The sequence below is a fragment of the Entelurus aequoreus genome, linkage group LG01, assembly GCF_033978785.1.
Source record: "Entelurus aequoreus isolate RoL-2023_Sb linkage group LG01, RoL_Eaeq_v1.1, whole genome shotgun sequence".
Classification (NCBI taxonomy): Eukaryota; Metazoa; Chordata; class Actinopteri; order Syngnathiformes; family Syngnathidae; genus Entelurus; species Entelurus aequoreus.
This window is the reverse complement of record NC_084731.1, coordinates 25,630,175-25,656,011: the sequence shown is the minus strand read 5'-3', so window position 1 is coordinate 25,656,011 and position 25,837 is coordinate 25,630,175. Positions and strand designations below refer to the sequence as shown.

Genomic DNA, 25,837 nt, shown 5'->3' with positions numbered 1-25,837 from the left:
TTTTTTTTTTTAATTAATCAATCCAACAAAACAATACACAGCAATACCATAACAATGCAATCCAATTCCAAAACCAAACCCGACCCAGCAACACTCAGAACTGCAATAAACAGAGCAAGTGAGAGGAGACAAAAACACGACACAGAACAAACCAAAAGTAGTGAAACAAAAATTAATATTATCAACAACAGTATCAATATTAGTTACAATTTCAACATAGCAGTGATTAAAAATCCCTCATTGACATTATCATTAGACATTTACACATTTTAAAAAAAAAGAACAATAGTGTCACAGTGGCTTACACTCGCATCACATCTCATAAGCTTGACAACACACTGTGTCCAATATTTTCACAAAGATAAAATAAGTCATATTCTTGGTTCATTTAATAGTTCAAACAAATTTACATTATTGCAATCAGTTGATAAAACATTGTCCTTTACAATTATAAAAGCTTTTTACAAAAATCTACTACTCTGCTTGCATGTCAGCAGACTGGGGTAGATCCTGCTGAAATCCTATGTATTGAATGAATAGAGAATCGTTTCGAATGGGGAAAAAAAATCGTTTTTGAATCGAGAATCGTGTTGAATTGAAAAAAAAAAAAAATCGATTTTGAATCGAATCGTGACCCACAGAATCGATATTGAATCGAATCGTGGGACACCCAAAGATTCACAGCCCTAATACCTACACTTTTCAAGATCCTCAAAAACACAGTTGCCGTGGAGTCTAGCGTTTAGCCCTATGGGGTACTACTTTACTGTGGATTTGAAAACCGAGGGACAAAAAACTGACCCCCTACTGTAGTCCTATTTCTGACAGGAGAGAGACTGGCTGGCCTCATTAGAGCAGTTCTGAAAACACGGGAGCCCGTTCCCAGCGTACACATCCTGCTGGAATGAAAACCTCCACGCACACAGAACTCACCGGGCCAAGCTGCCAAAATGACAACAGCCAAGAGCTCGTCTACCACGTCTTGCTGGTCAGCGCACACACACACCCACAAATGGAGTATAGAGCATGTCCACAGTAGTGCTCTGGACCGCCCCATGTGGAAAACCTCAGTCCTTTCCTTGACCTATATTATATGGAATGCCCTCACATGGTAAAATAATTCACATTTTGCTAGTGAATAATGCCAGTTTAGCTGGCACGATTCATTTGGCCTCCTGTTGGGTGGACCCACATTGCACAGTCCACAGTGGCAATATTAGTCAACACAGAGGTCCCTCCCTTAAGGCACAAGGCTGGTTCAATAAAATATGTACACTGTAAAAACATAAATTAATACACCGGAAGTGATACATTCAACAGCTAGCTGAGCAAAACATGTAGAAAAGAGCAAGTCATTTCTGCTTGTGTTTACGTGTGTGTGTGAGAGTGGGTGTGTGTGAGTAGGGCAGAAGCACATGTTGGTGGGAGGAAGAGGAAGAAATGAAAGAAAAAGAGTCCCGTCTGTGCATTTAGGCCTACTCCAGGGAGACATATGTAGATTGTACATTGCGCCCATACTGCTCGCCGAGTGTTGGCAAGACGAGCACGGCGAGGAAAGACGGTGCGTAGTGCAAATACAAATCATCATATCCGCCACATTGGACGCTATAGCGAGCTCCAAGTGTGACAAAGTGACGCGTAAAGCCATTCCAAGTCCATTCACACAACCTCCGAGACACTTGCCAACGTCCAGCTGGCACTCTTTACAACCTTTAGTAGAGTCAGTCCTCCTCCCAAAAAAATACAAAAAAAAAACCCACCCCCTCCACCTACTGTCGCCATTTTATACATAGGCGACTTCATGTAAACTACACCCGATCAACATCCACAATTCCGAGCGAGAGACGTGCATTTTTGGTAAACAACTTTGGGGAACGACCGCTCCGCCTCGGAAAAGAGTCGATGTGTCCTTACCTCAACGCGGCCAAATGGACTCCGACATGAATATATATAAATGAATAATATCGGATGAGCTCCGGTCGGCCGAGCGTTGAGCAGAAGAGGCGAGCAGGAGGGGTGGGGGCTCTCCTCAAGTGAACCCGGTGAACTGGCGTGAACCCGTCAGTGACCACGGCAAGGTACATTACATGACATGAGCCGCTCGACAACTACTGTCCGCCATGCAGGACGAGGCAAGCTCCACACAAAAAAAAAGCTCCCCCAAAAAAAAACCGATAGCGAGTGTATTTCCTAGGAGCACGTGATTGGGAGCGTCATCCGAAATCCAAAAGCCCTTTCATCTCAAATTTTGGAGAGGGGCGGGGAGGGATGTGTGCGCGTGTAACAAAAAAGGAGGGGGGCATGTATAGACTGGAGGTGGGCGAGTCGATCCACGCATCGATATCACCGATATTTTATGTAAAGTTGTCAAATTGATCGAAAGTTTTAAGAACTTTTCATTTATAGTCAGGCATGTGCATAGACATTTTCTGGAGGGGTGTGTGCTCCAGACAGGAAAAAAGGGGCACCCATCACAAACGTCATATAATTATGATCATTATAAAAATCCCAACAGGAATTTTTTTCAACTATTGACAAATGCAAATAAATAAAAAAATGGGTGTAGTTCACACATTTTTTCCACTGTTTTCTGACTACAATGAAGCATTTCCTGGCACTAAAATTCAAGTTAAAGTACCACTGATAGTCACACACACACTAGGTACTGTACTGTGCAATCTACTAATAAAAGTTTAAATCAATAAAAAAAAAAACAATGAAGCATTTCATGGCACTAAATACCACTGATAGTCACACACACACTAGGTGAGGTGAAATGACTCCATGCATTTGACCCATCCCCTTGTTCCAACCCCCGGGAGGTGAGGGGAGCAGTGAGCAGCAGCGGTGGCTGCGCTCGGGAATCATTTTGGTGATTTAAACCCCAATTCCAACCCTCGATGCTGAGTGGGAGGTAATGGCATACATACGGGTTGGGGTGTGTGTGTGTGGGGGGGGGGGAGGGGGGGGCATGTATAGACTGGAGGTGGGCGAGTCGATCCACGCATCGATATCACAGATATTTTATGTAAAGTTGTCGAATTGAATGAATGAATGAATGAATGAATGAATGAATGAATGAAATATGTTTATTTCGGTCATATAATCAACCATCAACCATTAACCATTTTGTGTGACCAGATTAACAGTACAGATTATACATATATAACAATCATACACATTTACACACAAAAAGAAAAGAAAAGAAAAAGCATGACCGAAAAAGGAATTGGCTGAAGCCAAGGCTTATATTTGCCTATCCTATACCTTCACTGAAAATAAGATTACCTGGAACATCAACGTTAAAAAGAAGAAGAAAAAAAATTGAAAGAAAAAAGAATTGATCGAAAGTTTTAAGAACTTTTCATTTATAGTCAGGCACGTGCATAGACATTTTCTGGGGAGGTGCTCCAGACAGGAAAAAAGGGGCACCCATCACAAACGTCATAGAATTATGATCATTATAAAAATCCCAACAGGAATTTTTTGTCAACTATTGACAGATGCAAATGAAAAATAAATTAAAAATGGGTGCAGTTCACAAATTGTTTCCGCTGTTTTCTGACTACCATGAATTGATTTATTTGCACCCCGACTTAAACAAGTTGAAAAACTTTTCATCGGGTGTTACCATTTAGTGGTCAATTGTACGGAATATGTACTGTACTGTGCCATCTACTAATAAAAGTTTCAATCAATCAAAAAAACAATGAAGCATTTCATGGCACTAAATACCACTGATAGTCACACACACACTAGGTGAGGTGAAATGACTCTATGCATTTGACCCATCCCCTTGTTCCAACCCCCGGGAGCTGAGGGGAGCAGTGAGCAGCAGCGGTGGCTGCGCTCAGGAATCATTTTGGTGATTTAACCCCCGATTCCAACCCTCGATGCTGAGTGGGAGGTAATGGCATACTTGCCAACCTTGAGACCTCCGAATTCGGGAGATAGGGGGTCGGGGTTGAGCTTGGCGGGGTTGGGGGGGCGGGGTTTGGTGGTAGCGGGGGGTGTATATTAATTAAAATTAAAGTACTAATGATTGTCACACACACACTAGGTGTGGTGAAATTTGTCCTCTGCATTTGACCCATGCCCTTGATCACACCCTGGGAGGTGAGGGGAGCAGTGGGCAGCAGCAGTGCCGCGCCTGGGAATCATTTTTGGTCATTTAACCCCCAATTCCAACCCTTGATGCTGAGTGCCAAGCAGGGGGGTAATGGGTCCCATTTTTATAGTCTTTGGTATGACTCGGCCGGGGTTTGAACTCACAACCTACCGATCTCAGGGCGGACACTCTAACCACTAGGCCACTGAGTAGGTTGTATTGTAGCGTCCCGGAAGAGTTAGTGCTGCAGGGGGTTCTGGGTATTTGTTCTGTTGTGTTTATGTTGTGTTATGGTGCGGATGTTCTCCCGAAATGTGTTTGTCATTCTTGTTTGGTGTGGGTTCACATTGTGGTGCATATTTGTAACAGTGTTAAAGTTGTTTATACGGCTACCCTCAGTGTGACCTGTATGGCTGTTGATCAAGTATGGCTTGCATTCACTTATCTGTGTGTAAAAGCCGCATATATCATGTGTCCGGGCCTGCACGCTGTTTGTAAGGAGGAAAAGCGGACGCTAAAGGCAGTGCCTGTAAGGCACGCCCGCAATATTGTTGTCCGGGTGGAAATCGAGAGAAATTCGGGAGAAAGGTTGCCCCGGGAGATTTTCGGGAGGAAAATCGGGAGGGTCGGCAAGTATGGGTAATGGGTCCCATTTTTATAGTCTTTGGTGTGACTCGGCCGGGGTTTGAACTCACGACCTACCTTAGGGCGGACACGCTAACCACAAAGCCACTGGGGGGGGGGGCATGTATAGACTGGAGGTGGGCGAGTCGATCCACGCATCGATATCACAGATATTTTATGTAAAGTTGTCGAATTGAATGAATGAATGAATGAATGAATGAATGAATGAAATATGTTTATTTCGGTCATATAATCAACCATCAACCATTAACCATTTTGTGTGACCAGATTAACAGTACAGATTATACATATATAACAATCATACACATTTACACACAAAAAGAAAAGAAAAGAAAAAGCATGACCGAAAAAGGAATTGGCTGAAGCCAAGGCTTATATTTGCCTATCCTATACCTTCACTGAAAATAAGATTACCTGGAACATCAACGTTAAAAAGAAGAAGAAAAAAAATTGAAAGAAAAAAGAATTGATCGAAAGTTTTAAGAACTTTTCATTTATAGTCAGGCACGTGCATAGACATTTTCTGGGGAGGTGCTCCAGACAGGAAAAAAGGGGCACCCATCACAAACGTCATAGAATTATGATCATTATAAAAATCCCAACAGGAATTTTTTGTCAACTATTGACAGATGCAAATGAAAAATAAATTAAAAATGGGTGCAGTTCACAAATTGTTTCCGCTGTTTTCTGACTACCATGAATTTATTTATTTGCACCCCGACTTAAACAAGTTGAAAAACTTTTCATCGGGTGTTACCATTTAGTGGTCAATTGTACGGAATATGTACTGTACTGTGCCATCTACTAATAAAAGTTTCAATCAATCAAAAAAACAATGAAGCATTTCATGGCACTAAATACCACTGATAGTCACACACACACTAGGTGAGGTGAAATGACTCTATGCATTTGACCCATCCCCTTGTTCCAACCCCCGGGAGCTGAGGGGAGCAGTGAGCAGCAGCGGTGGCTGCGCTCAGGAATCATTTTGGTGATTTAACCCCCAATTCCAACCCTCGATGCTGAGTGGGAGGTAATGGTATACTTGCCAACCTTGAGACCTCCGAATTCGGGAGATAGGGGGTCGGGGTTGAGGTCGGCGGGGTTGGGGGGGCGGGGTTTGGTGGTAGCGGGGGGTGTATATGAATTAAAATTAAAGTACCAATGATTGTCACACACACACTAGGTGTGGAGAAATTTGTCCACTGCATTTGACCCATGCCCTTGATCACACCCTGGGAGGTGAGGGGAGCAGTGGGCAGCAGCAGTGCCACGCCTGGGAATCATTTTTGGTCATTTAACCCCCAATTCCAACCCTTGATGCTGAGTGCCAAGCAGGGGGGTAATGGGTCCCATTTTTATAGTCTTTGGTATGACTCGGCCGGGGTTTGAACTCACAACCTACCGATCTCAGGGCGGACACTCTAACCACTAGGCCACTGAGTAGGTTGTATTGTAGCGTCCCGGAAGAGTTAGTGCTGCAGGGGGTTCTGGGTATTTGTTCTGTTGTGTTTATGTTGTGTTATGGTGCGGATGTTCTCCCGAAATGTGTTTGTCATTCTTGTTTGGTGTGGGTTCACATTGTGGTGCATATTTGTAACAGTGTTAAAGTTGTTTATACGGCTACCCTCAGTGTGACCTGTATGGCTGTTGATCAAGTATGGCTTGCATTCACTTATCATGTGTCCGGGCCGGCACGCTGTTTGTAAGGAGGAAAAGCGGACGCTAAAGGCAGTGCCTGTAAGGCACGCCCGCAATATTGTTGTCCGGGTGGAAATCGAGAGAAATTCGGGAGAAAGGTTGCCCCGGGAGATTTTCGGGAGGAAAATCGGGAGGGTCGGCAAGTATGGGTAATGGGTCCCATTTTTATAGTCTTCGGTGTGACTCGGCCGGGGTTTGAACTCACGACCTACCTTAGGGCGGACACTCTAACCACAAAGCCACTGAGCAGGCTAATAATATAAGGGCTGCAGCTATCGATTCTTTAGGAAACCAAGTGATCTCTCAATGAGTTTTTACAATTAATTGATTAATCAGATAAGAACTGATTAATCATGCTCGAATGTGTATTTGACAGAAAATAGTTAAAATAAACAACGTTTTTACGCTTGCCATTATGTTAATTTTTTTCCCTAATAAATGCGCAACATCAACATTGATATTGTACTTTTCACATGTGTGCATTAATTTAAAAAAAATGGCCACAACACAGATCACGGCACCTACATGCCAATCCCAGCAGGCACAATACATTAAAACAACGTTGAGATCTTGTCGTATTAGGTCCTGACGTTGAGCAACTCAAACATAACGTTGAAACAACATGATTTTTTGCTACGTTTAATCAATGTTGGGTTCTGACGTTAATTTGACCATTGAATTTTGGTCATTTCCCAACCAATATTCTACAACACAAATACAACATTGAAACAACATGCTTTTGACTACGTTTATTCAATGTCAGGTTGTGAGGTTGTCTCAATTTACAAATACAACTATTTTGCAACGTTTTTTTTAAGTCAGACATGTATGTATAAGCAACGTTGTATCAATATCTTGTGACTGCTGGGAATGCGCTCACGTGTCCTCTATTGCAGCGGCCGTGCTGAGACCACTGGCCATTATGTCTACAAACCCTAAAACCAGTGAAGTTGGCACGTTGTGTAAATGGTAAATAAAAACGGAATACAATGATTTGCAAATCCTTTTCAACCTATATTCAATTGAATAGACTGCGAATACAAGATACTTATTGTTCGAACTGGAAAACGTTGTTATTTTTTGCAAATATTAGATAATTTGCAATTTGATGCCTGCAACATGTTTCAAAAAAGCTGGCACAAGTGGAAAAAAAAGACTGAGAAAGTTGAGGAATGCTCATCAAACACTTATTTGGAAAATCCCACTGGTGAACAGGCTAATTGGGAACAGGTGGGTGCCATGATTGGGTATAAAACCAGCTTCCATGAAATGCTCAGTCATTCACAAACAAGGATGGGGCGAGGGTCACCACTTTGTGGACAAATGCTTGAGCAAATTGTCGAAGAGTTTAAGAACATTTAAATTTGTATTAGTTACTCTCAATAAACGATTAATCGAAGCCACAGAATATAAATCAAATCTTTTTTCGAATACAATCAATTGATTTAATCAATTAATCCTTGCAGCCCTAGATAATGATATACCACAATATATCTCACCAGACTGTCAGAACACAACTTAATATGCGACTTTCTTCTCTTATAATGAAATTAAACAAAAAAAAAAGGAAATTAATTCGTGAAATTGTCGAATTTGTAAAACAGTTATTGTTATAATGCTTATAGTCACATACGAGATGAAGATTCGAGCCTCGATTAGACCATGATTTTTTCTGATTTAACTAAAACATTTTTCTGCAATTTCCCAGGAAATTTACCATGCAGTAATCCCCTGTTTATCGCTGTTAATTCGTTCCAGGCATGACACCAATAAATGAAGTTCTGCAAAGTAGGAATCATTCATTATAAATTGAATATTTTCATAGCTTGAGCATAAGCGTTTTTTGCATGACCTTATTAATACAGTTTTCAACATTATGAGAGCTCCCTTGATATGACATAACATCCTTTAGTTACCTTTACACTCTTTTAATCCAATATGTAATGTCCAGTAGTGCTGCCTGAGGCTGAGCCAATCGGCGGCCACGATACAGAACAGCACGCTCTGATTGGTTTGGTCTCCTCTAGTAGTATTGATATTTTTAGTTTACTTCGTAGGGCTGTTAATTTTTGAGCACCACAAGATTTGATTTGATTTGTATTCTCAAGGGTAACGATTCGATTCAGAATTGATTATCGATTCAAAATCAATACTTTTTTAAATAACATTAGGTGTCAGTTCTATGATTACCTACATTCCTCTGTGAAAAACTGTACATAAACAGCTCTGATTAATTTCTATATTACTTAAAAGAAAACTGGTTTTGTTTAATAAAATGCTACCAAAGCATTTAAGGAATTCAAATACCTATAAGGCAGCAAAAGAAGTATCCAATATTTCTGTTTGCTAAAGTAAATCTGTACAGCAGATATGGGCATCTACATCAATATGATTTGCCTGAGTGGCTAGACAGGACAGATTAAAAATAAATAAATATATATGTTTTTTTTAAATCGATTTTTGATTTTGTTGAATTGATTAAGAATCGTTACAAATAAGAATCGTGATTAATTCGAAAACCGATATTTACTTTTTTTTACACATAAATATTTTATATTTTGCAGCCTAATTGAACTGGAGTACAAACAGTAATGGCGCAAAAACAATATAAAGCCACAAAACTGTAAACAGGATTCATTTTATTAAAGTACTTTTATGCACTACTTCAACTCACTCAGAAAACAGGATACAGTGTATCATGTCTCTCTAGAAACTCTGTTAAGTATCCAAATTTCTTTGATGGTATCACAATGAGGTGGCTATGCATGTTGTGTTGTCGCCCTTGTTTGGTATTTTTGTGAGTCCACACTTGGATTTCAATCATGCATCTTTCAGTCTTAACTATTGTCCACGTATTGTTCCTTCTTCTACATGCATTTTCGGCCAAACCTAATTGAAAGAAACTCGCAAGAGGAGTGTCTCCTGGTGACGGCCTCAAAGACAGTGACTTACTTTGACTCACTATGGAGGAACATGAAAGTAGTTTATCGCACCAACAACATCGGATCGCACGGCTAAATATCACGATAGTTCGCCATTTCAATATATCGCCACACTTCTGCTATTGACATTATTTTGTTCAAGCAATTATATGTAATTGGGCATAATGGAATGTTTTGTTTTACTTTGTTGATATAGTCACGTTGTCTTGTATTGTTAAATTTAATTGTTCACATTGAGAAGTGCAGGCCTATGAAGCTACTTTCACACGGGATGAGCGGAGCGTCGTTGGCGTGACCCCAGGTTGCAGAGATGAGATGCTGCGTGCGGGTAACTTATTTTAATCATAAAAGATAAGGTAGCTCCAGCGTGGAAGAAAGAAGGGGCCCCTGCTGGTGATGGGACGAAATGTGCCAAGACGTGGGTCGAGTAATGGAGGGAGCGTTCCCGCGAAGCACGTATCGAGGCGTGCTTCATGTGGGGGAGGAGCTAAAAATGATGACGTGTGAAGCCTCGCTGCCCGGCAGTACCACGTCACTGCTTTGGGACAAAATTCAGATTTTGCCGGCAATTTTGACAGCACACAACCCAAGCTCCACTGAAAATGTGGGCTTTTGAGAATTGCAGCGAGTTTGGAATCTGGATAGAGAATACAACTAGTTTTTTGGAATGCAATAGAATAAGATGACGGGAAATCTTATAAATTTGAAAGCAAACTTAATTCAAGGCATCTACTGCTTGGTTAGCAGTATAGAAATGCTGACTTTTACCGGGGTTTTAAAAGTCCTGTGGTAGCACAATGGTGTACTTGGATATCTTTTATGCCCCCAGACGTGGGTTCGATCCGTGGCAACGTCTGTGTAAAATTGTGCTTATCACTGTAAATAAACATTTTGTTTATTAAGGTAACAAATACTACTCAGTGGCCTAGTGGATAGAGTGTCCGTCCTGAGATCGGTAGGTTGTGAGTTCAAACCCTGGCCGAGTCATACCAAAGACTATAAAAATGGGACCCATTACCTCCCTGCTTGGCACTCAGCATCAAGGGTTGGAATTGGGGGTTAAATCACCAAAAATTATTCCCGGGTGCGGCACCGCTGCTGCCCACTGCTCCCCTCACCTCCCAGGGGTGAACAAGGGGATGTGTCAAATGCAAAGGACAAATTTTACCACACCTAGTGTGTGTGTGACAATCATTGGTACTTTAACTTTTACTTTAACTTTAGATGCTGTATTTTCTTTTAATAAGAAACCCAGAAATCAATAGCAGTAGCTGGATAATGGAGAGGTTGTGTCAAGAAAAAAATAATCACTTAAAACAAAAAAATAAACTGAATATTCCCTATTCTTTACATCATTGTCCAAGATACATAAGGGTCATTTAATTCTTTAAAGCCCATATGCCATTTTTCCGAGGTGACAGAAAAACACACAACCTGACTTATGTAATGCTACCATGTTAGCGAAATACAATCACAATACATTTAAAAAATTCCATTACAAATGTTACTTTAATTAGCAAAACCATTTGGTCAAACATTTATTGTGATTAATAATTTCCAAGAGCCATAACAAATGCAAACATTAAATACATCACACATTATGTGGTTAAGATACATCCATCCATTTTGTACCTCTTGTCCCTATCAGGGTCGCGGGGGTGGCTGGAGCCTATCCCAGCTGCATTCGGGCACAAAGCGTGGTACACCCTGGACAAGTCGCCACCTCATCATAGGGCCAACACAGATAGACAGACATTTTCCCAGCAGGTGGTTTCTTCTGCCCAGTGACGTGCAGTCACTAGAGGCAGGGGAGGCACGGCCTCACCTGCCATCATGGAAAGAAAAAAAATGTAAAAAGAAAAAAAAAAACAATTAAATTGTTATATGTATCCAGTGATTATACTAAAGTTATTTTCCATTTAACTTGACCAGTTTTAGATTATTTTTATTTTCACATTTGCCGTTCAAATACTGAGAAGAGACGGTGCGGTGACCAGCAGCCAGTTGAGGCACGTCACTCAATTGTGCCTCAACATGGATTGTGCGCAATGATTCGGCTAACTGCTGGCCTGCTGTGCAGTGAGACCGTATTGCTATATGAATTATATTATACATTTCCATAGTTTAGTTAGCTGAGGTATATAATGTACATTGTATTTTGTCAACAACTGTATGTGTGTAACGTATTTCTTGTGCTGAGCGATCATAAAACTGCTGCGAAGACGCACTGTGAGAGGCTCGCATCATAACCTGGTGCCAAGCACCTCCGCCGCAGAATGCACCGCCCGACGGGAGCGCCACACCAACCAAAGCCCACACCCAAACCCTCCACGTGCAAGACCGAATCCACCCAAAAACAGTCACTTAACAGGAAGCCAAAAAGTGCAAAAACAACAAAGCTCACGCCGGAGGAGCTGCGAACGACCGCAGGGACACAACATTAGGTACACCTGCAGACTGCAGCACGGATTTCATATTTCATTCATTCACAACTCCTCCAACACGAACACCACTGTTCCCGCACTTATAAGTAAAGGTAAGACCATAATAACGTTTTTTTTAATTAAATATGCTTTTTTGTGTGCTACAGTTTGTAAGTGTGAAGTTAAAGTTAAGTTAAAGTACCAATGATTGTCACACACACACTAGGTGTGGTGAAATTTGTCCTCTGCATTTGACCCATCCCCTTGTTCACCCCCTGGGAGGTGAGGGGAGCAGTGGGCACCAGCGGCGCCGTGCCTGGGAATCATTTTCGGTGATTTAACCCCCAATTCCAACCCTTGATGCTGAGTGCCAAGCAGGGAAGAATGCTGATATGAGCTTTTAAACATAACCCGTTAACTGCTGCCAATCAAATGGTGAATAAGATACTCTTTAGGGTTCAAATGTTTGTAAATCTGACTGTGATGAAGTCAGTGCCTCACCAATCATGAACCTCGCCGCACGTCACTGCTTCTGCCGTAGTGTGTGTTAAGCTTCGAGAAATTCTCGAACCAATTGGCTCAAGTGGTTCAGTGCATCATGAGGCTTCATCTGACCATCACTAGCGACTGGTGAGTCAAAAAACTAATCTAACAAAAAGCCAAACAGGAACAACGGCAGAAGCAAAACAACATACAAGTATAGAGGAAAATGCAATACCAAGTAGAGCATGACGTGTACAAGTATAGAGAGCAATAAACCAACGCTGTCTGACCAACATTGCTGGCTTAAGAAGCTACCTGATTAGCAATATCAACCAGGCACAAGTGGGTCCCCTGATGGCCAATTAGGAAACAGATTAGGGTACTAGAGCTTAGGCAGCGGTAAAGTGTCTGAAAGAGGAGACAAACAGGAAGTGAAATGAAAAATAACAATAATAGACCGGAAGCAAATACCAAAACAAGGGAAAATAATTAGCACAAGTCCGACCTGTCAAGATTAAAGATTCAAGATGCTTTATTATTGTCCATTATTTAACATGTACAAGACACATAAGAACTGAAATTTCATTTTCGGCACAGTCCCACTAAGAGCAGTCATGAGCAGTCTTGACAAACAATGCAGGTCAATTACGATTTTTTCCCATGACCTGTATCTAAATTTTTCATGTTAGCTTGAACAGTACAATTTAGATTTTTTCCAACCCCTCTTTTGTATGTGGTTATAAATCCGATATGTACTCAATGCAGTCTACATCATCCGACCTATACGTCATCAAAAGGTGGCAAACACCACAATTCTTTGCCAAAATAAGCAGGTAAAAAAAGGAGCAAAAAACAGTCAATGGCGGAAATAAGGTGTTTTTGAACCCTCGTCAATCCACCACTCTTGACTCCGACTCGGAACAGATGTTGAAGCAAGTGCCCCACAAACTGCCATAGCCAAAATTATTGCCCTCTCCCTTCTTAATCTCCTACATGAAAAAAGAACATGTTTAAATATTGACTCGAATTGAACAAATTCCTTAAAAATACTACAGTCTGCAAGGACTGAGATGGGGACACAATGTATCACATGTGGCGTTGGGTTTTGTGCACATGCGGGTTACCTTATGAACGCATTCCACCAATGGAAATCCCATTTTTTGTAACGTGGACTAGATTAAAAAAAAAAAATCTGAATTCCGTATTTTTATAGGCACCCACTGAATTCCGTCGGTACTACCAGGTATCGATTCACGTCAAATTAACACAGAGCAGACTCAGCCAAACTGCCTCTTGGTAATATTGCAATTTTCAATACCAACAAAGCAAGAATGCCTGATTGAAAATGCTTCAACGTAAAGTAAGGCTCAACTTTTCCAAAATGTTCTAGCTTGATGCTAATTACCATTGGCTTTGCCATATACATGCTACTGATTAGCATCAGCGATTTTACATGGCGATGTCAACAACTCCAAATTTGGTCATGAAAACTACAACTAAGATGCATGTTACAATCTAACAGCTGGTGTGTAATAAATGCAATACTTACAGTATAAACTAGTGCTGGGCGGTAAAACGATAACAGTATATATCGTTATAGACACATAACCGATATCAATAAAAAATGCGATCAATAAAACGTAAGCATTTAAGCAAATAAGCATTTTTTTTCTTTTTCTTTGTTGGAAGAAACCAGAAGTTGTGAAGCAAGTTTGGTTGCATGAACAAAGGCACTTGTTCTCTGATAACAGAACAACGCAGGAGGTGATCACTGATCCGTGGGAGTGATCCGCGAACAGCCAATCAGGTAACAGCATCAACTATCAATTTTAGTTGCGCCATGTTGTTGTCTCGCGGTTGATTCTTTACATGGATTGAGAAGAGAAACTAAAAATGAGTGCTGCAGAGAGAGAATAAATTGTAGATAAAACCGGAAAAGTCACCTCCACAATATGGCACTTTTAAATAAATTTAAAAAAAAACGTATCATAATCAGACCAATGTGGTCTGTAAATTATGCAAGGAGCTCGTCCCACCAAGACTGGCAACGTTCACCCTTGAGCACAGCTGTAACTACTGCAGAAAATAGTTCTCAGGTTTCTCAATGTTTACATTTTTACATTTAACACTTTTTTGTTACACTTTATTAAGCATCTCTTACTTATTACTTATTTTTACACCTTAACTTTAAGAGGTTATTGTAAAATATTCAATGTGATTTTAGAATTTTTTTTACATTGATTAAGTTGTGTCCATGGTTGTGTTTACATTTCCTTTCCTTTTTGCCTTGATAGCTGAGGGAATATACGTGGACCCCGACTAAAACAAGTTGAAAAACTTATTCGGGTGTTACCATTAAGTGGTCAGTTGTACAGAATATGTACTGTACTGTGCAATCTACTAATAAAAGTTTCAATCAATCATAATCAGAGGAAGGTTACATTTTAAATACAAATGTTTACATTTAATATAACTTTCTCCTGGTTCTTATTTTTGATAGGTCGTAAAAAATATAAATATTTAACACTTGTATCGTAATACAGCCATTTCGCCCAGTGTATACAATAGACTGGTACATTCAGCTTAATGGCAAAGGCTTCTTCCTCGCTAGTCAATACATTGGTGCCATCTAAAATCTTAGAATTGCAACTGCATGCAAGGTGTACCATATAATACTTGCAAATGAGACTCAGAAATGTAATAAGTAAATAAGATATAACAACTGGACAGCACAGTTATTAATAATAAACAGCTCCTTTTTAAATGTTACATAGAAAAATTACAATATTATTACACAGTTAACATTTATTAACACAGAAAAGTACCAAAAATGTGTAATGTTGAATATCAGTCCGGATTCTAAAGTAAAGGGAATTGGTACCGTATTGGTTCAAATGTGAAATATATAGCCATTCCTAATTATGGAACATGGAGTTGATAAGTACAGTATATCATGTCAATTCAAGGTTCAGGATGCGAGGAAAGTGGCACCACAGGAGAGGTAACTGCAAATAGCAAGTAGCGGGAATCTACTGTACTGTATTAGAGTAAATTGGATACTACTACATAGAAATGCAAGTGATGGCATGTGACAGCGTTGTTGTTTCCAAACTCAATAAAAGCGTGGGGTTTGTGCAGGGGCAAGCGAGTTATTACTTTTGTCTGTCCGAGCACTTATTGGTTCTGAAATATTGGACAATCTCTGCAAGAAAGACAATGATGTGGTGGTGATAAATACCTTGGATTCACAAGAAGATTATGTTGCCTACCTGATAAGATTACTCTGGCACACATGCATGACTTATTGGCATTGCCGTGATGTATTCACCCACTTTATGGCACTCAACTCCTTTTCTCTATCTGTCATTTCAGTTCAACATTCATATATCACTTCTGAGGAATATCAACCAGCAATAAAATAATAGAAATGTAATAAACCAGCCCTGCCAACAAGCAATGATTCAATTCAGAAACGCAGGAAGGTAATATGCTACAGTAAATTAACACAAGCATGTTGTTTGTTATAAATGTTATTATTTGTAACAAGCAGGCATATACTGACTGTACTTGTGCTGTTTGTGGTTTGATGCGTGTTTTATAGGTATTTGAACTTTTGCAGAAATGTGCAGTTGTTTCCTTTGCCTTTCCAGTTAGTCCAGGCGTTGCGAGCACGGTATCATTCAAGAACGCCAAGATAATAAATCGGTAAATAAATTATAGCTGAAAAACAAAGGTATGGGTGTGGCACAACCAGTGAGCCGTTGCTTGTTTCTCTATTGCAGGAACTCGTCATTGTCAGGTTTGTGTACAATCCTAAAAATTAAGTCATGAATCCAGAGATTAACTTTACTCTGTAAAATGAAACATTAGATATTTCACTATGCTGCTATGCTATATGACATGTACAACAGATTATTGTTGTCGAGAGGCATACAAAAAGAACTTTCATTAATGTTTTCCAGTCAAAGTCAAAAGATAACTAGACACTGGCTCCATTGCCTGGCAAGATACAACGCCTTTTTGCCCCCAGGGAACTTATCCCCAGTGTTTGTAAACGCTATAATAATATATAAACATAACAATATCAACAATGTAACAATATGGACAACACAACAAAAACAATAGTGAGAATTAAAAAATATATATATACATATATACACATATACACATACACACACACACACACACACACACACACACACACACACACACACACACACACACACACACACACACACACACACACATATATATATATATATACATATATACACATATACACACACACACACACACACACACGCACACACACACATATATATATATATACATATATATATACTTATACATATATATATATATATATAGATATATGTGTGTGTTGTCAAGCTTATGAGATGCGATGCAAGTGTAAGCCACTGTGACACTATTGTTCTTTTATTTTTATTTTTATAAATGTCTAATGATAATGTCAATGAGGGATTTTTAATCACTGCTATGTTGAAATTGTAACTAATATTGATACTGTTGTTGATGATAATCATTTTTGTTTCACTACTTTTGGTTTGTTCTGTGTCGTGTTTGTGTCTCCTCTCAACTGCTCTGTTTATTGCAGTTCTGAGTGTTGCTGGGTCGGGTTTGGTTTTGGAATTGGATCGGTAGAAAATGGATGGATGTTATGGTATTGCTGTGTATTGTTTTGTTGGATTGATTAATCCAACAATTGATAAAAATAAATAATAATAGTAATAAAAAAAAATTTTTTTTAAAAATGAGAATCGATTCTGAATCGCACAACGTGGAAATCGTGATTCAAATTCGAATCGATTTTTTTCCCACACTCCTAATATATATATATATATATCCCGGGAAGAGCTGGACGAAGTGGCTGCGGAGAGGAAAGTCTGGGCTTCCCTGCTTAGGCTGCTGCCCCCGCGACCCAACCTCAGATAAGCGGAAGAAGATGGATGGATACATATATATATATATATATATATATATATATATATATATATATATATATATATATATATATATATATATATATATATATATATATATATATATATATATATATATATATATATATATATATATATATATATATATATATATATATATATATATATATAAGGCATCAAAACTATGACACCTGTGAAGTGAAAACCATTTTAGGTGACTACCTCTTGAAGCTCATCGAGAGAATGCCAAGAGTGTGTGTGAAAAAGTAATCAGAGCAAAGGGTGGCTATTTTGAAGAAAGTAGAATATATAAAAAAACGTTTTCATTACCTCCCTGCTTGACACTCAGCATCAAGGGTTGGAATTGGGGGTTAAATCCCCCCAAAATGATTCCCGGGCGCGGCCACCTCTGCTGCCCACTGCTCTCTCACCTCCCATGGGGTGAACAAGGGGATGGGTCAAATGCAGAGGACACATTTCACCACACCTAGTGTGTGTGTGACACTCATTGGTACTCTAACTTTAACTTTAACTTAACAATAATTAATTGTCGTAGATAATTTGCAGACAGGATACCATTTCCACATATATCAGTTATCATGTTAAAATTCCTCTCAACCTATAAAGTCAAGTTCACCTCGTGATTTTTTTACGCGAAAAACACGACGGAGTAAGACCTCTCACTGCAGACTCAGGAAGGCAGAGCAAGGGGGACGTCCACGGAGTGTTTGCATCCAAACCAGCCAATGAGATTGTGTTTACATTAAAATGACAGTCCCTTTTGGCCAATCATGAGCCACGACTCAAGCACGAGAATTCCCAGGCAACCAATCACGACCCAGGACAAGGGGGAACAAAGTTAAACCACAAAATACGAACCTGCCACCTGTAGGTGAAATATCCTCCACCACACCCGCGTGACGGTTAAGTTAAGGAAGAAGAAGCAATGGCGCTGTCTCAGTGCCTGGAAGACTCGCCGTTTAGGGAGCACAAAGTGCAGCCGAACGTACAAGAGGTGTACAATGAGAGACATCGGCTCGCCTTAGAGGAGTTACTGTCCGGCGGAGTCGACAACTTTCTGGACTTCCTCAGGAAAGAGGACATTGCCAACTTCCTGTCGGACGAGGAGATCCAGCGGATCCGGAGCGCCGCCGTGGCCCCGCGCTGCGTGTCGTTCCTCGGCGAGGACCTGCAGGCGCTGGAGCGGTCTCTCAGCAGCTCAATGGACTGTTTGTCAGTTACTTATTTCCCCGAGGTGTCGGACGTGGAGCCGCCGCCACTAGAGATCGGCTGGCCCGCCTTCACTACTGGCTCTTACCGGGGAGTCACCAGGGCCGTGGCACACTTCCAGCCCAGTTATGGGGAGAGCATTTACGCCTGTAAGGAGGCTGTGAGGAGCATGATCGACAAAGCCAGAGAGGTAGGCCTGGAGTGTGACTGTGATCATGTATATGTTATATTTAAATAACTATAATATTGGAAGCTTCACAGTAGTGTTAATATTGTCACCTGCATATCAGGGTCAACCCCCTACCGCCCAGGTAGTAACTGGAATATAAAAATGTCATCCTTAAATCCTACCTAATGATGCCAAAGCAGCTCATTTTCTTTAATGCAGGTTTTTAAATGACCAAAACATGATGAATGTTGTTTAGGTGCCATCATCCTATACTTGAAGCTGTCAGGCCTGAATAGAAACATTTTAACGGAATACATACCTTAGGCCTTTGCACTCACTGCAGCAGATGTGCCTCAATTTGCTTTGTGGTTGTCATTTTTAAATTGCTCTTTGATCTGAGAGTGTTAAAAATCCCATCTTTGGCCCACAAACAATGGTTGTTTTGTCAGAAAAAGAGCACACAAAACCAGTTGAATCTGGAAATTTTGTATTAACTAAGATGTTAGATAATAGCCTTTTGTAATTGTAAGGAACTTTTTAGCACATGGAGTTTGCTGTACAAAAGACTGGAACTGTGCATAATTGTCATTTCTCTGTCTTGGCACATGCTCCTTTTAAAATAATCCAGGCATTTTCATTCAAATAAGGCAGATGAGATTGTCTATGGCCAGACGGAAGTCTTAAATCTGAGATTAACGTTAACATCCATGTCTAATCCTCCGCACACAACAGCATGTGAAATTCCACCCCTCTCGGTGAACGTGGAAAATCTCTGTGCAAAACAAATCCCTTATAAAAGGTACTTGTCTTATTTGGGGGGAGGTAAAGTCATTTGTTGGTTGATCAAGTGTTAGTGCAAATTGCCATAGTAACAGACTGTTAAAAAGAGGACACATCAGTGTCTGTCTGAGATTTACAGTTTCGTTTCACGGAAGCCTCGCATTAATACCTTGTAGTAATAACAACAACACAATCATATTTGACATCTTAAAAAGCACAGCCGTTGCAGCAGCCCTAAAATGTATTCTGATAGAATGCTTCTGTAATTTTCCACTGCAGGTGATTGCCATAGTTACAGACTCCCTGACAGACCTGGATATCTTTAAGGATCTTCAAGAGGCATGTTCTGTCCGCAAAATCCCCGTTTACATTCTGCTGGATCATTCCAGCTGCCCCGCTTTCCTCAAGATGTGCAGAAACATTGGCGTGTGCTTGGATGACCTGCAGGTATGCTGCCGGTTGCTTAAATGAACATCTGGTGGCATTAAATCAAAATATTTCCTTTGAGAGTTGATATAACCGTCTGCTTACTGCTGTTCTGACTCATTCTTTTTTCAAATCCCTAAAGCAAATGAGAGTGCGAACCATAACCGGTACGACTTATTACACAAGATCGGGAGCGAGGATTACTGGGAGCGTTCACGAGCGCTTCATGCTCGTTGATGGCATCCGAGCAGCAACAGGTTCATACAGGTAATTATGGATTTATTGCAAAAACAATTACGTGTCACCCAGGATTTCATATGATGAACTAGTATTCGTTCAAGGTTTTTTAGCAACCAGCCTTATGAAAAAAGCATGGTTCAGTTGTGGACGGGGCCTATATTGTAATTCAACCAATCAGGTCATTGATCCTGCCCACGACCTCTTTAAAGAGTGACTTGGACAGATTAGTTTATTGTATTGCTCTTTTCATGTCCCTCTTATGTGCTGGTACATCATGCATTAAAATGCAATTAAATAACTAAAAAAGGTCATGACTAAAGTGAATCAGTGATGAAATTGGTTATAAAAAATAGCAAAAAGGATTGTTTTAATATTGGGGCAGCATGGTTGGTAGAGTGGCCGGGCCAGCAACTTGAGGGTTCCAGGTTCAATCCCCGCCTCCGCCATCGTAGTCACTGCCCTTGTGTCCTTGGGCAGGACACTTTACCCACCTGCTTCCAGTGCCAACCACAATGGTTTAAATCTAACTTAGATAAATGGTTTCACTATGTAAATCGCTTTGAGTCACTAGAGAAAAGTGTTGTATATAATTAATTCACACTCACTATTATGATTATTTAGATTATATTTCACAATGTGATTAAGGAATGGACGGTTCAATGACTCATGTCACATTTTAATTAAAGTAGTCATAATCATTTCTAACACTTTCTTGTGGTCTACATAACATGTCATGGTAGTTCTTTGGTCAAAATTTTGCATAGAATATATTTTACAGACCATAAAGATCAAGTTGCTTTCTCACAGGCTCTGGAGGATGCACCGTTTTGTGGGCGGTCTTATTTACGCGCCTCCACTTCGACTGCGTCTTTTCTTCATCAGCCATTCTGTAGTTTTTACCGCTTCAATAGCAAGTCTACTGGAAGATATAAGTTTGAACTCTATGCTAATTTGTATTAGAAATGGCAACAACGGAGAATGAATGTGCATGTACGAGCCAGTCTTCTCCACAACAAGAGGATAGCCAAAAAGAAGGATATTATTGACTACAGTGTGGGACTATAATAGTGTACTCCCACAAAGCGCTTCGGGGAAAATTCTACCATATATTTGCTGACGTCACAACTGAGAAAGACGTCACAAATTGGTCAAATTACAAACGACTTGTTTGGCGGGAGTATAAAGTAAGGCAAGATTGTTTTATAAATATCTCTGCAATGCCTCTATGGTTTGATTTCAAATGTTCAGGACTTATGCAGATCCCAAATATACAAATACAGGTAACAATAGGTAAGAAACGTATGTTTTGCATAATCGGTTTAAATCATATTTAAGTGGCTTTATATATGTATTGAATTATGTCACATAAACCAAGTATTTTTCCATTCCATCCATTACCTAAGAATGTCGGCATATATTGATGTAACAAAATATCAGTGTTTTTTTTTTTTATCAATTAAAGGGGACCTATGATGAATTGTGTCTTTTCTGACATATAAATGTTGTTACAATGTTGGATAAAACAACGCCAAAGCATCAAATCATGAGGTTAATGCATTTTGGCTTGAGCTTGCACACCGTTTTGGATGCCTCTGTTCACATTGTTTGCAGTCTGGCTACAATGTGGCGTCACAGCGATGTGGACGTACTTACTTGGACATTATAAGGGAACTGCACTTTTTTGGGGAATTTTGCCTATCGTTCACTATCATTATGAAAGACATGACGACAAATGGAATTTTTAAAATGCATTTTAAGTATTAAATAAACAAAATTAAAAGTCTGCTATTCTACCCATAAAATCCAATAAATACCCATTCAAAAAGGGCCAACAGTACTCCATTTATATTTTGTTACTTGAATATGAGTTTGCATGTTCTCCCCGTGACTGCGTGGGTTCCCTCCGGGTACTCCGGGTTCCTCCCACCTCCAAAGACATCCACCTGGGGAGAGGTTGATTGGCAAAACTAAATTGGCCTTTGTGTGTGAATGTTGTCTATCTATCTGTGTTGGCCCCGTGATGACGTGGCAACTTGACCAGGGTGTGCACTGCCCGAGTGCAGCTCAGATAGGCTCCAGCACCCCCTGCGACCCCGAGAGGGACAAGCAGTAGAAAATGGATGGATGGATGGAATAATAACCAAGTATTAGTGATATTGTTATTATAAGCGCTAACGCAGACAAACTATTTACAGCCGCAACGTAATCACTTCCGCATGTCCTTATGTATGTATGCATATATATATATATATATATATATATATATATATATATATATATATATATATATATATATATATATATATATATATTTTGCAACCTATTTATTGATATATATATATATATATATATATATATATATATATATATATATATATATATATATATATATATATATATATATATATATATATATATATATATATATTATAAACATATTTATAATGTTAATGAAGTTTTTTTTAACTGTGTCTGGGGGGAAAAAACTGTGGCGCTGTTTGTCTTAAACAAATATATCTTAACAGTGTATATTTTCCGAATATAATTTCATTTATTTTTGGAGTGTGGTGGGCGTGCCTCCACAAACAAACATCTTGCAGACATACGCAGTAGGTTGTAAATGTGACTGCAAGCAAAATTTACAACAAAACATATGCAGTACACATATTATCTAGACCACAATAAAGAGTTTTTAAACTATCATAGGTCCCCTTTTAAAGAAAAAATTAATTCAAGCACAAATAAAATAAAAAGTTTTCAATGAATAAACATTAACAAAAGATCGAGCCTTATCATTTTCCCATTTGGCCAAAAATGCGTGAGAAGGATCTATCAAAAGTTTCATCTGGTTTTAATCTAGATAGCACATGGTCAATGCACAATGAAACCAAACTACACACATGTGCATAAAAAAGAAATTTAATTATTAAATTATGTTGGTTTGCAGTATTTTTTTTAGTTTAACAACATAAAGCAGCAGGCTACACATACGTCAGTCTTCAGAAAGCTGACTGGCCTCTTTTGTTATGTAGTTTGAGCAATGACTCAAGTTCTTAAAAATGACCTGACCTAGTGTCACCATTTTGTTTTTAAGTGAATCTGACAGTCTTGCATGTTGTTAAAACATCCTCTCACGTGCAGGTTTAACTGGACCGATGGCAAATTAAACAGCAGCAACCTGATAGAGCTTTCTGGTCAGATAACAGAGAAATTTGATGAAGAGTTCCGGATTCTTTATGCGCAGTCTCTACCCATAAACACCCGGGGACCTCCAAGTGTCCGAAACAGTGGGATCTTCGAGCACAAACATACGCTCACTTCCTCACCATTCCCAAGGAGGGTGAGACCAGTGGAGACGTTGTGTGTGACCAGCACACCGGGCCGTAAGCTGCCCTGTGAGGCTTCGGCTCCAGAAGTGGCTCAAAAAGGCAGCGCCGCATCGGACACGTCTACTCTGGGTGATGACTGGTTGGAGCAGAAGCACATGCAAGAAGAAGTGTTTGCTGGTGCTTTGTGTTCCCCAACAGAGCGTCTTATGGAAAAAGAGCTAACCACCCCGAACGTAGCGTCCTGCCACGTGGCCACTCAGACGAGCATGTCGGTGGCAGACGGCGACACGCAGACCGTCCTCGTACGGAACCCTGACCTCGCCCCATCCGTCAGCACCCGCAGCCAGAAGCGGGCAACCTCTCCAAGCCAGACAGCTCCAGCTGGCTCCCTGAAGGACTGTCTTCATAATCTAACAAAAGAGCGCCAGCACCACTACTCCGCTATCCGCTCCAAGCTAGAGCACATGATGGCTAGCCTATCCCAACGGCGAGAGCTAGCAGACATCAGCGCAGTGACTCAAGGTCGACACAAAGATATCCTGTGGACAGACCCAAGACTGGTTGCTAAAGAAGCCATGGTCACATGGCCAGAAGTCAGATGTGTTCTCTAGTCTGACTTGTTTTTCCATGTTAGGGTAATGCTAGGGATGTGCCGATCAGGGTTTTTTGCTGCCAATTCTTTGTGTAACGATTCGATTCAAAATCAAGATTTTTTTTTAAATATTGGGTGCCAGTTCGATGATTAACTACATTCCTCCATAAAATAGATAAACAGCTCTGATAAATTTCTATATTACCTAAAAGAAAACTGGTTTTGTTTAACAAAATTGTACCCAAACATTTAATAAAGTGGGTGGACAGACAGATTGAAAATAAAAAAATTAAAAATTGATCTTTATTTATGTTTTAAAAAATTGATTAAGAATTGCTACGAATAAAAATCCCCATTCATTGGAAAATCTTTTTTTTTTTTTGACACCCCAAATCTTTATATCGAGTGCTATTGACAGTTTAACAACATAAACACAATATTTAAACTATAGTTCCTCCTTATATTTTTTTTTACATACAATTGTTTGTGCAAAACAAAGTCATTGGTACAAAATAACTAAACAAAAGCAACTGTGTACCAGAACTGGGGAATCTTTGGGCAGCTCACAATTCAATCTGATTTCAATTCTTGGGTTGACAATTCGATTCAGAGTTAATTGTCCAATTAACACTATTCTCGATTCAAACCGATTCTCGCAATGTATTATTTGGCATAGTAATTATAATAAAACCTTTTCAAAACAATTACAGGTTACAAAACCTCCTTTTGTTTGCGGACGTAGGACGGACACACGCAGCAAGTGAACAAAATAAATGGATTAAAAAAAAATAATTATGAATTCATTTAGAATCGGAATAAAAAAGAATCGTGATTCAGATATGATTTTTTATTTTTTATTTAATTTAATTTAAATATTTTGGGTTTTGGCCTTGAAGTCCTCCTTGTCTAGAGAATTATTCATGAACAAAAACAACAAATATTTTGACAAAATAAAAATATTGACCCAATCACTCTAGTATAGATCATTTACTGATACTACCCTTGGTATCGACACCACCAATTTATGTCAATCCGCCCTTGTCAGCCGGGCGACTAAAAATGAATAGCCAAAGAGGATCTGCATTAATCGGCAATGGCAATTACGTACATTTTTATGAAAATCGGTGGTCATGGCCTATCAATCTGCACGTCCCTAATACTGTTGCGTTTCTTTTTTCTTTGCAATTCTTGTGGAAAACTACTTGGTGCAATACTACTGTCACTGTAATCTATAACCTTTGGAGAAACGTAGAAGTGCCTTTTTGTGCTGTTTCAATCATACGTGGTTGTGGTAAAAGCGTCTAAATATACTTTGTCATTTGTGCCTTGCTATTAATAAAGTGCCCTTTTTTGCTCGTTTGTCGAGTGCTTGCTTTCTGTGTTCACTTTTAAGCCCGGTATTATTTTTTTAAATCGCAAACAAGTTATCATAAAATGATGGGATCAGAAGCTCCAGAGCACACAAGGAAGCAAACCCTGCCAACGTGGCTTGACAAAGAGAACAAGCGCGGGTGTCTTTTGCACTACAGAGTCTACACAAAATGAGTCAAGACAGCATCTGGGACTCTGGCACCTCTTTGGAGAAGCTCTTATTGATCCTGAGCATAGATAAGGAATGTGTGCTTATTTACACACAATTGGTCAACTGTTTCCCATAGAGTTTTTTATTACTTAACACTGAGAAAACGTATTTCCAGACAGGAGAAGAAGCAGGGGGTAGGAATTTGAGCATAGTTTTGTATTAGCAATGCTCTACTGAACGTCCTCCTGAATCTCAACATAATAGTGGCTTTGCATGGGCGCTAATG

The 25,837-nt window shown here is 39.7% G+C and overlaps 2 protein-coding genes across 6 annotated transcripts in view; one reads left to right on the top strand and one right to left on the bottom strand.

Moving 5' to 3' along the window:
- zhx3a (zinc fingers and homeoboxes 3a) overlaps nt 1-17,613 on the bottom strand; it is a 56,820-nt gene extending 39,207 nt beyond the window's left edge. For 3 of the 5 annotated variants that reach the window (XR_009826139.1, XM_062046400.1, XM_062046410.1), the window contains exon 1: nt 1,915-2,216. The gene's annotated coding sequence lies outside the window, so the exon portion shown is untranslated. Of the gene's footprint in view, nt 1-1,914; nt 2,217-17,593 lie in introns of those variants that run through there. The other 2 variants (XM_062046403.1, XM_062046397.1) reach the window with 2 other exon arrangements.
- Nucleotides 17,614-18,061: 448 nt separating this feature from the next.
- Nucleotides 18,062-25,388, top strand: fam83d (family with sequence similarity 83 member D). The gene is made up of 4 exons (XM_062060462.1): nt 18,062-18,683; nt 19,722-19,889; nt 20,011-20,135; nt 23,250-25,388. Exons 1-4 carry the CDS (start codon nt 18,210-18,212, stop codon nt 24,046-24,048), a joined length of 1,566 nt encoding a protein of 521 aa, XP_061916446.1. The 5' UTR covers nt 18,062-18,209; the 3' UTR covers nt 24,049-25,388.
- The last annotated feature ends 449 nt before the right edge of the window (nt 25,389-25,837 follow it).